Here is a 12,248-nt window from a genome sequence, read left to right as displayed (position 1 = left end):
TTGTTTGTTTGTATGTTTTTTAGTTAAGCACATAGCTACACAAGGGGCTATTTGTGCTCTGCCCGCCACGGCTATCGAAACCTGAATTTTAGTGTTATAAGTCCGCAGACATACGGCTGAGCCACTGGGGGCTACATACGGCTTGAACTGACTCAAATATCTTACAAACCGAATGCAACATCGGAATGTTGTATTTATAGCGCAATATCACACACAATTATGTGCAAGCTAGGTCATAGCGTTTATATTGATATTTCACATAAGGTAAGCGAAATATAATCTTTATTAACTACCGAAATCCTAACTACTTTTATAAAAGAATTGTATTCCTTCCATAAGTTCTTTGTATGCTAATCAAGCATTTGATGATTTTTCATGTAGTTTAAAACACAAATGATAAATTATTCAACTTAAGCTATGCATAGTAGCAGTGCACAATATTTTGTCCCAGTTTTCACTTTGAAGAAAACCACAGAGTTTAATGTACTTTAAGTTGGCTATAAAACATGTATAGTTGTGAAAGAACACATATAGATGTTTCACTAACATGAACCATCGAAACCTGGTCAAGCTCAGAAGCCTATTGCAAAGTGGCTACAAGTGTTTTTAAGTATCACTGGGAGAGTGTCGAATTGCTTCAAAGTTCATGGTGGAGGTACTTTGGTATTTGAAAATGGCAGATCGTCACCAACAACATAGGAAGAGTATCATTATTTGCCTATTTTACTCGTCATAATTATAGCAGTGGTTCTCAAACTGTGCTTCCCTCCCTTAGGCGAAATCATGGAAGTAATAAATGGCACATTTATTAAAAGTGCAATTATCTTTGTTTTCCTTAGTTCTAATATACAAAATGTTTGAGGTTCAAATACCCTCGGTAAACACAGCAAACAGACAGCCAAATATGATTTTACCATAAAAACAGATACATACATACATACACATATTTTGAAAATACCTCTCCCAGTAACACAGCGGTATTTTTTTTCTACTTATAACGCTAAAAAGCAGGTTTCGATACATGTGGTAAACAGACCAGAGATAGCCCATTGTGTAGTTTGTACTTAACTTCAAGCAAACAAATAAAATGTTTTCCCCACGTTTTTTCACTGCATGTTACCAATTGATCTTTACCTTTAAATAATAAATCAAAAGCAATTGTTTTTACAATGTAAACTAATATGCAGACTTTGTTTTTTGGAATTTCGCACAAAGATACTCGAGGGCTATCTGTGCTAGCCGTCCCTAATTTAGCAGTGTAAGACTAGAGGGAAGGCAGCTAGTCATCACCACCCACCGCCAACTCTTGGGCTACTCTTTTGCCAACGAAAAGTGGGATTGACCGTCACATTTTAACGCCCCCCACGGCTGGGAGAGCGAGCATGTTTGGGGCGACTCGGGCGCGAACCCGCGACCCTCAGATTACGAAGCGCACGCCTTAACGCGCTAGGCCATGCCAGGCCTTATGCAGCCTTTCAAGAAATACTTAACAGTCAAATCAAACGAACTTACGTAATGGTCAGTAATTAATTAAAGTCCACCAAAAGCACACTGTTAGGAGAGTTACGAAATAATATTTTTTCCGTGTGTCTTTTTTATTTTATTTTATGAATTTAATATTTTCCTGCCCCTGGGGACCGGCATAGCTAGGTGATTAGGATGCTTGACTTACAGCCTATGGGTCGCGGGGTCGAATCCACGTGACACCAAACGTGTTCACCTTTTTCAGCCGTAGGGGCGTCATTATGTTTGGTTCAATCTCACCATTATATATGCAAAAACGGCTCGTTTGGGTTGAGAAAATATTTTACATAGAAAAGCGAACAACGTTTCGACCTTCTTCGGTCATCGTCAGGTTCACATCACTGATTATAATCTCACCATTAGTTGATAAAAAAAAGTAGCCCAGGAGTTGGCGGTGGATGGTGATGACTAGCTCCCTTGACTTTAGTCTTACACTGCTAAATTAGGGACGACTAGCGCAGATAACCAGCTTATATCTTTGCGTGAAATAAAAAGAAACACACCAGACCTTGGATATTGTAGTCTCCGACTGGCGTATTTTAGGCATTTCATAACCATAGTATGTAAAGACAGGGGCGTAGATACTAGGGGGTATACATTCCCCCCTTCATTTTAGGCGGGGTTAAGGTGCATAGAATCATTCCCCTCTACAGTTTGGTCTGTTCAATTGTTTTATTGCATCACAGGCTTACAAATTGTGTGTTTGTTCTTGTGATTCTCGTGTTTTTACCAATCGAATTGCATAATTAAGCCTAGATGTAGGCTTTTTCAGTAGCCGAAATGTACATGTTTAATATAGGCGTGCTTCTAAGCTTTTCGATCTAAGCGATAATTCGTGAGTATCAGTCAGTAGGCCTAAGTATACATGTAAGTATCGTGGCAACAAGATTACTCTGTGACTGACTGCATGCTTATAGATTTCAGGTTCACGTAATCAGAGATTACCAATTTGCCAATTGAACAGTCCACATAAATGGTCGCAAAAATCACCCCCCCCCATCGGGTGTAAAAAATCTACGCCCCTGTATAAAGACATGTATAAATACGATTATACTTATTAACAGAGCTTTATTTCAGGAAACTTGTGTTCATTCTGAGTTATCTAAACTAAGACAACATCGAGAATTCAGCTATTATTTTCGATTGTTCACTTGTACTGAAACTTGATTATTTACATCGTTATTTCCTTCGCGGAGACAGGATTGAGTATTTCTAACAACGGTAATCTTGCGCAGTGAAATGTGAATTTGAGTAAATTTTTAACTTAACTAGAAATCTTAAGAATTAGTTATTTTTAGCCTCATTTTAACCCATAAATATTTGTTTGAAATATCAATACGTGCATAAACTAATTGAGATGGCTTCATAATAACGAACGTATTAAGCAAATTGCGTAGGAATACCAACATCTTTCACATTTTCCCAACACACGAGATGTACTCGAGCAAATGCCGCCAGTATGAACAAATCAACCGCGGTTAGAAAACCTGTGTGACAAGTAGCATGCAGTATTAGTCCGATGGACTAACGCCATGACACTTTACATTCCACTTGCACTGTTCCAGTAACCAAATCCGATATCTGAGAAGATCCTTGCTTGGCTATGTTTTATTTTTGTGGTGATAAAGGTTGTGTTTCATTTAAACTGAAATAAGAGCGCGCTCACTATGGCAATTGTTCGACTGCTTTCTCTTCTCGGAACTGTGTTCTACGCTTTGAGTTTGAGAGGTAAAAATAATTGATCTAACCACATCGTAGTTGACTGTTATGTGCTTATATTGGCTATAACTTTCAATATTTTTAGTCATCTTCGAATACCGAATAACCTTCATTAACTTGGGTAATATTTTATATAATTTCAGTTATTATCTGTTTGATTAGTTTTCTGTTGATTGAATCGTTATAAGTGCTAAATCATCATCGACGATTCGTACCGTTTCACTTCAGTTTTACTTTACCTCAAAACTGTTTTATTACAATTTACACGGTTTACAGATTTTGGATAGTACTTCTGTGTAAAACAGCTCAGTCTAAAGTTAGACCATCCTTTAATATATTAAACAATTATTTATGTGCTCTGTGTAAAACGGTTTGCTCTAGGTGTTGATCATCATCTAAGAATTGATCAATACATTATGTGTAAAACTTAAAACCTTTAGTCAAAGTTAGGACGGTTCAGTCTGAGGTGGATCATCATGTAATTGTAAATCACTTTTATTTTTGATTAACACTATTATGGTATTAATGTTTTTATTGCTTTTACGAATTGTGTTAATAGAAATATTTTTTTTACATTTTGAAGTAAGTATTCATATAATTTTTTTTATAAATTTGCAAGAATTTTAGATGTAAGTCAATTATTCTCTTAACAGAAAGCAAGCCTTGTAAATATTGATGTGGGATTCGCTTAATTAGTGTTAATTGGACTAAGACATTCATAATAAAAAAAACTAGAGAATGGCAGGTATATAAATGACTAAACGACTCGGCATGGCTTGATGGTTAGGGCACTCGACTCGCAATCTCAGGGTTGCGGGTTCAAATCAACGTCACACCAAACATGCTCGCCCTTTCAGCCATGAGGATGTTATGGTCAATCCCACTATTTGTTGATAAGAGTAGCTCAAGAGTTGGCTATGAGATTGTGATGACTAGTTGTCTTCCCTCTAGTCTTACACTGCTAAATTATGAACGGCTAGGGCAGGTACCATTTGCACAAAATTCAAAACAAACAACGAAATGCGTATTTTCACTGTCAGTGTTTTTGATTATGCTTCATCCTTACTGGCGTAAGGTGTACACAAAAATGTCGAACTGTTTTACAATAAATAGGTGTACGTTAAAATGTGTAATCTTTGTGATAGTATATTATATGCTGTGCCTATTAATACTTAAAGGCAATTTCCTCTTTGCAGCAAAGTACTGAAGATGGGTTATTTATAATTTAAAAGGTTCAATAAAATGTTATGTCATTTTTACTTTGGTGATCTAAATAATGATTACTGGTACTTTATTTATTTTGTTTAGACTTCCACCTTCATCATGGGAATGTGGTATACAGGAGTCTACTGGTTTCTGACTGGCTCTTTTTAATTTCTACCATTATATAACTAATTTGGTGGTTAGGGTGTTTGACTCGCAATCCTCAGGTTGTAGTTTTGGAACATGCTTGTCCTTTCAAATGTGGTGATATCATAATGTGTTTCTTTCTCTATCCTGTTATTCAGTTAGAGTAACCCAAGAAATGGCAGTGGATTTTATTACTATCTGTATTCCCTCTAATATACCACTTCAAATTTAGGAATGGCATTAAACAACAACAACAACAAGAACACACATTTCAAACTCTCTGTGAGATATTTGGTAAGTGAAAACGTATACCTTCTGCGCCATATATTTTTGCAAATTAAGCAAGAAATATCGTACATGTATTAATACGTAAATATTTTATACTGTTTGTAAACTAGGTCAAATTACATATAAATTCCTAACTAAACCAAGATGATGTACAAAAATAGTTTGATTCTTACCATCATGAGCAGTAATTTTGATAAATTTTCTTCTTAGTCTAAAAGTAATTACTTAAAATATTGAGAAACACTTTCATAATATGTTAGATAGCACATTTAAAAAAATAATGCTTGGGTTACTGTGTTTCTTAAACTATAATGTATGAAATTAATAGTATATGTATAGAGACAAACTGCTTCCCGACATCAGTAGCTTCGCTATTCTCGTAATGCGAAAAGTGAGAAAAGACTTTTTTTATGTAATGGTAGAATGTTATAGCGATGTTTTATTAGTCTGGTCAAGTGAAGTTTAAATATCATAGCCCTTGTCCATCGTGTTCTGTAAGTGTAAGATTTTACCAAGCGTACTGTTTTGTAATGTGGTGAAGTATATTTGTTTTCTTTTCAATTTTGTTCAAAGCTACAAGAAGGCCGTCTCCACCAGCCTTCCCTAATTTAGCAGTGTAAGACTAGAGGGAAAGCAGTTAATCACCACCACCTGCTGCCAACTCTTTGGCTACTCTTTTACTAATGTATAGTGGGATTGACCGTTACATTATAACACCCCACGACTGAAAGAGAGAGCATGTTTGATGTGACAGGAATTCGAACCCGCGACCCTCAGATTGCGAGTCAAGCACCTTAAGTACCTGACCATGCCAGTCCTGGTGAAGTAAAATCTAAACATCCTGGTTCGATAGAGTGTGGACAAGTGAAGTCTTTTATTTAGTATTATAATACTATAGTTTTGATCAAGTGATGTGTGAATATTATAGTGCATGCATTGTTTTGTTGATTCTAGCCAAGCGAAATATGAATTTTAATTTTAATTTATCACTATAGTTTTATAAGGTCTGGTCATATGTGTAGAGTATATAGTAAAGTGAAGTTTGGGGATTACAAGTTTTGTTTATCGAATTATTTTATGGATGCTGGTAAAGCGAAATCTGAATATATTATAGTCTAAGTTCATTGTGACAGTTTTCTACAGTCTGGTCAAGTGAAGTATGCTTATGTATCATTTGAATGAGTGCTGAATGCAATAGTTGCAGTTCATTATGGTAGTTTTGTAGCTTAAGTTACTTGAAGTCTGAATATTATAGTTTCTGAAGTCAAGTAAGATGGGTATTGTGGGATCTTTCTGTGAGCTTCACAGGAGATTTAAATGGGAATGTATGAAGTAGAGTCTGTAAGATTTGTGGTTCTAATTTTTGTGCAATTTGTTTTTTGTTTTTTCAACCTCACTGTCTCTTCCTCCCTGGTGGTTCAGCAGCAAATATCAAGGCTTATAATGCTAAAAATCATGTTTCAAAAGCCACAATTTAAAAGCAAATAAAGAAATTATTTTATTTTTTATATAAAATTAATGTTTTAGAATATTCAGCTTTTCTAGTCTGTATTTCACTGAGGTCTCACTTTAAGGTTGGGCCTTATAAAACACCTCTTTCCATATGTCATCAGCATTTGTCATATATGACACAAACTTGTGGTCCTAACCATCAATTTAAAACATATTTAGGGCGTCAACCTAAGAGACATGCGGATCAAAAAAGTCACCGACTGGACTAGAAACACATCGTTTCTATAGCAACACTGTACCTTTTGTTTGATTTCAGCAGATTGTGTGTTTTCTGAATATTGAAAAAAATGCAATTGAAGCTACGTTCTTGGTGGAAAGCAGATGGATAATGCCATTATAGACTTTTATTATTTTGTTGTAAAATGCTGAAATCCTATTCCTCATCTCCATGTTAATGAGGAAATGTATTAATTAAAGTATTTACTGAGACAGTATATGATTTTGTTCATTACTTAAATATAATAATTTATTTCTGCTTATCTTTGTTTCAAATTTAATAAGCCAATTTCATAAAAGAGTAAAATAAAAAAGACAAGTTATCACAGTTTAATTAAATAGCAACTTTTCATGGGAGTCTTCTCTGAAATTGTCACAGATTATAAAACTGCAATTTGTCATGGGAAACTTCTCTTGTTATATTGTATAAAAAAGTAACTTGTCATGGGACTCTTGTTATAGTTTATTAATCAGCAACTTGTCTGAGAGTTTTCTATTGTTATAATTTATAAAAGAGCAACTTGTTACAGCACTTTTCTCTTATTGTTTACAAAACAGAACTTGTGATTGGAGGACTTTCTTGAGTCATTACTTTAAAAAAATGAACAAGTTTTGGAAATTTCCCTTATACTATTACATTATAGTACTGGATTGTAGTATATGTTTGCTACTTCCTTAGTTAAGAGGCAAATTCTTTTCAAAATTATTGTCTTACAGAATATTCAGCTTCGTGCAGAAAATTTCTCAAATAACATAGTAACTTTCTCTGTTTTGAGAACAAGTATGTTTTTGTTAACTAATTAGCAATTATTTGACTTTTTTTTTTTTTTTCTGGGAAGATAGCACACAAGATCCAGAAATGGAAAGCTATCTTTCCTGTGGGCAAGTTGGTAAGAATCAAGGCCAGCTATGTCTTAAAGTTCGACTCCCATTGGAGACAGATCTTTAATATGTGGTTTGTTTTATATGCAGCACAGTGAGTTAGGGAAATTTTTTGTATTTTGTTATTGTAGAGTGTTTAAAAGGTAGAATTTTGAATATTCTAGTGATTACATATGTTTTATCACATGGAGATAACTTTGTCCATGAAATAAAGTATGTACAATCTGGAAAAGGATGTATGAATCTGGTGCTGGGGCTAAAATGTTGGGAGGAAGGATGGTCATATCTAGAAGTCCTTTCCTAAAACTAAAATTTAGGATGAAGAGAAATGACTATCTGAGCTATCCAGAAGGTCTTTCACAAATCTTCCCCTGTGGTTAAGGCCAGGTAGTATGGAAGCATGAGTGACTGAGGATCATCTGGGTAAACTATGACAGAAGGAACCTGAGACCATATATTGTCTGTTGAAGACTTCAATATAATCACTAGTAGCAGAAACTCAATTCTTGTTTAGACTGCTTATAGAAAAGAGGAATGCAACACTATTAGTGAATGAGCTTCATCAGTATGAGTTATTTTTCTAGCAGATGAGATAGTAAGCTTTGGTGGTTATCATCAATGGTGATCAGTGGAATAGAGATAAACTTATCTGTAATGGGTGGTGGTCCATTGTCAAAAAGTCTGAGGTGTTGTCAACTGATAAAAACTGTAGACATGAGCTCTTTTGGTAGCAGGTGGGACTGTTGTCCCTGTTTATTGACAAATGACCTCTAATGAGAGGGCAAGAAATTCAGGAATGAAACAAGAAGCATCTACAGGCAGGAAGGTGGCTAGCTACCGACACCAGACTCAGGAGTGAGATAGTGTTGATGGATAGTCACCATTCTGAGCTGTTTCATTGGCAGATGCCTGAATTGGATCTCACTGATGATAACGTCAGTCAGTAAGCCAAGTACGTGCATTTTTTAAGAAGAAAGGTATTCAGTTACCTAAATAGTAAAGAGAGGGGTGCAGTGAGTGAATGAAGCAGGAATATATTGTGCAAAATACCAAGAGTTTCTACAGACAAGCATCAATTTATACCCCTACAGTTGTCAGCTGATAAAGTGTTGGAACTTTTCTTCATTGAACCAAACTGCCCAGTCCAAGGACCATTCTGAAACTATACAGACTGTGGTAAAAGCAAGGCACACCTCTCCTTCAGTGGGTTAAAGAGAAGCTGGCCACATTCTAAAATGATCAGATTTAGGTACAGACAGTATTATTTCTGATACTGAATCATTGTGGCTTATATGCTGATAATTTACTTCTGATTTCTTGAAGTGATTACAAAATATATAAATTACAACAGCCATTTGAGAAATGACTGAAGGGGGTGGCTTCTTGATTTTTGAGTGTCCAGTTGACTTTTAGTGAAAATTTCCATCTTTATTACATTAGTGTTAGTTCTCTCAAACTTGCTGTGGAGTTTGTCTTGAAGGTATAAATTTTAGATGAGCATTTGGTCATGTTGTCATGACTGAGAGCTTAGTGTCTGTTGTTTTCTGAGCCCCTCAACATATATGGTGTATGGTACAATTACTACTTGTGTACTAGCTAGATCAATTGTGTAGTCAAAATATTACTGAAAGAAAGGATAATGTACCCTGCTTTCCAAGCTATCAAGCAGTGATGTAAAGTTCAATTTATGAAGTCCATTGTTCATTCAAATTATTACTCAGTTGTCTGATGTTAGGGCAGTTGTTTGGTTGAGATTCCTTGTGTTCCAAATGCCAAATTGGTTTTAATTATGAATATTGATACCCTTATTAGAATAATTTAAGTTTTTTTTCTAAACCAGTAATAGGTTTTCTGTTGAAAAGAAATTGCCCATACTCTTGGCTGTGTGACTTCTCTGTGGAGAGTAAGAGAGTTGTGTTCTACTCTAAAGTAGAGATAAAATTGAGCAAATTTTCAGTGGAGTAAGTCTTATTTCACTGGGGTTGCTAATGTTTACCTTCCTGTGAAGTTGTGCAACCTGAGTGAATCAACAGCCCACAGCTGCTAGCTGGTTAGAACACTGAATGTCCATTTACTGTGGCATGGTATATTTAGCCATTGCTGGCATAAGAGTGAGTTGGTATACAAGGTATAGACTACAGGTAACATTATTGACATATGGAATTTTAGGATGAATATCTGGTTCATTAATATTCAACCATGAAGTGTTTATGAGGCTTGCAAAACCATTGCATTGTGGTACTCACAAATATCAGCACATTACTGAATCATAAATACAATCAATTTGTAGAAGTAGTCTGTGTTGATTATTATGGTGGTGAAGTATATGTCTGAGAGAGACTTTCAAAAGCTACAACTATGTATGTGATGCATGATGACAAGAAACCCACTTGAAGTAAAAATGTATCTCAAGACAGCTGGCATGGGTATTAAAACATTTATTAAAATAAAGTAGAGAACAATGTTATGACCTTAGGTCATCTTCAGGTTAACAAAGAGTGTTTATGTAATGATGTGTAGGTGATGCAGTATTATCTGTAATGTAAATATACATTTACTATTGTATACATGTTAAATGTAAGGTGCATATATAAAAGTAGTCTCATTTATAAGTTTTTCAACACAAAATGAATTAGTTAATGAAAGCATAACAGAGTTCAAACTTGAGAATACTAAAGTTTGATGTGAATGTCGTACAAAATTATGAATTTAATCTGGGCATTATATGAAAAATTAGTGAGCTGTTCTTTTCTTTTATGATTATGTGAATGTTTAGCTTGTATCATTTAGCAGGTAATGATTTTTTTTAGGAAACAGATTGAAGTAACAGAAGGCTTACACTACCCATTCAGGAAAGCAGTTATATCTGTGTTTTGTGAGTCTTGGCCAGGAACATTTCATTTAGATGATGCTGGAGTAAGGTGAAACAGACTAATGGAAAGTGAAATTCAAAGATATTGTTAACTGGTATATGAAATGTAAAATTGGCATATCCAGATATTGTGTGATTGTGTTGGAAGTTGACTAAAATGTTTCTAAAATGCCTTTTTTTTCAAATAAATTTTAAACATTCATTTTCAATGCAAGACAAGTCACAGCTCATGAAAATTTGGACTGTGCAAGAGTAATGGAGGCAAAAAGTAACACTTTCCTGTGAAATTAAGAAATTCACCTCTATGCTTATATCTGAAGGAAATGCAGATGGAAATGAGATGTTGGTGTTATCATATTTCAATGTTAAAGTAACTAGGTCAACATCTGAGTAGTATTTAATACAGTGTCAGTCTCTTGTTGCAAGTTTTGTAAGTTTAACAACCACATTGCAGTGAAGGGAATATGGCAAGATTACAGGATAGGTATGGACTACCATCATAGCTGTGACAACAATACACAGCACAGATAGTTTAGACAAGCTTGAGAATCAAGGTTGACTTTATCAACAGAACTGCCCACAGGTTGTAGGTAATGTGTTGACAGGCAGATTAAGCTACCTGTAGACAAGTAGCTTGACAGAAGTTTAGTTTTTGCAATTAAGTCTTGATGGTATTTTACTTACAGTGGAGTGTTTTTGCATCCAGGCCACCACAGCCTTAACCAACACTCTTTACCATGTTATACTAACTAATTGGAATTCCTTTTGACTAGTATTTAGAGTTCTGACTTTTATATTTTAATATCAAATTTTGAAAACCTTCTGGCTATCACGATCTTTCAACCTGCTAGTTGGTTTATATCTGACTTGTAGATCAACCTTAAAATCTACAAAGTCAGTGAAGGAACCAATGTCAAAAATGTTTTATTTGATTTTAATCATGCTGCCAAGTGTTTATCACTGCCTTTTATGCCTAGGGCTGGTGTATGAGGATGTGGTGTTTGATGGTGCATCTGACATAAAGGCTCTGGAGGTAATACATTTACTCTTTCTGACACTATGAGTTGTTTTGTTGCTAGGTGTACTGACCATGGAGCCAGTGAGTATGAATGCATAATACTGATGGAGATTTCTGTGGCAGGCCCAGTACTCCTTCAAGTCAAGGAAGAAATGAAATGCCAGTAGATCAGAAGGTCCAAGAGCAAGTCTTGCTTAAAATCCAAGCCTGTTGATGATTTTAAGGCTAAGAATGTTGTGTTGTATTCTGTAGAAGTTATTTAATCTGTAGAAATAGCAGACATGCTATGTGTGGACACCTTTTTTGGGATCATCTAATTTTATGGCTGGGAAAAACTTTCCCCCTACTAAGAGCCTTACATGAAAACCAGTGTATGAGTAGTGCTGCATATTTGTCTCTGAAACCCAGGAGATCATCAATGCCATTTTTCAAGTTGTATTAGCCACTGCTACTTCAGTTCTAGGATCGATAGTAACTTTAATCTTCACAACCACTACACTAGAATGTCAGCTTCATCATCTATGGTGGCTTTGAAAGTGATAGGTGAGAGAATGAAGTTCCCTACAAAGCCTCTGACCAAGATAAAAAAGCAACTCACATTAAATCAAGTAATAATCTTAAAGTTCCACTGTTAGGAACAATCTGCCAGATGGACAGAGGTTCATTAATTTTGTAATTGTAAAAAGGCCATCTATTGAAACAAATCTACCAACACAGCTTGCGGGGGAAGTGCATCAGGGGAAGTGCATCAGCTATTTTAAAAGCTCTTATTTTAGTTGTAGAGATTACTCGCTAGACAACTGTGGTAAACTAGAAACCTTTAGCTGCATTGGAGGATTTGATGTCAAAGATCCTCCATGTGAGTAA

The 12,248-nt window shown here is 35.3% G+C and overlaps 1 protein-coding gene across 1 annotated transcript in view; it reads left to right on the top strand.

The window, feature by feature from the left end:
* Nucleotides 1-2,725: 2,725 nt before the first annotated feature.
* Nucleotides 2,726-12,248, top strand: part of LOC143244695 (transmembrane protein 132E-like) — a 42,981-nt gene continuing 33,458 nt past the window's right edge. Inside the window, 1 exon segment of the mRNA XM_076489810.1 lies at nt 2,726-3,252. Within this exon segment, the coding sequence (XP_076345925.1) occupies nt 3,192-3,252 (61 nt within the window). The 5' untranslated portion in view covers nt 2,726-3,191.

Source organism: Tachypleus tridentatus, chromosome 2 (assembly GCF_004210375.1).
Source record: "Tachypleus tridentatus isolate NWPU-2018 chromosome 2, ASM421037v1, whole genome shotgun sequence".
NCBI classification, from domain to species: domain Eukaryota; kingdom Metazoa; phylum Arthropoda; class Merostomata; order Xiphosura; family Limulidae; genus Tachypleus; species Tachypleus tridentatus.
The sequence above is the reverse complement of the archived record's forward strand: the minus strand, read 5'-3'. Positions and strand labels throughout refer to the sequence as shown.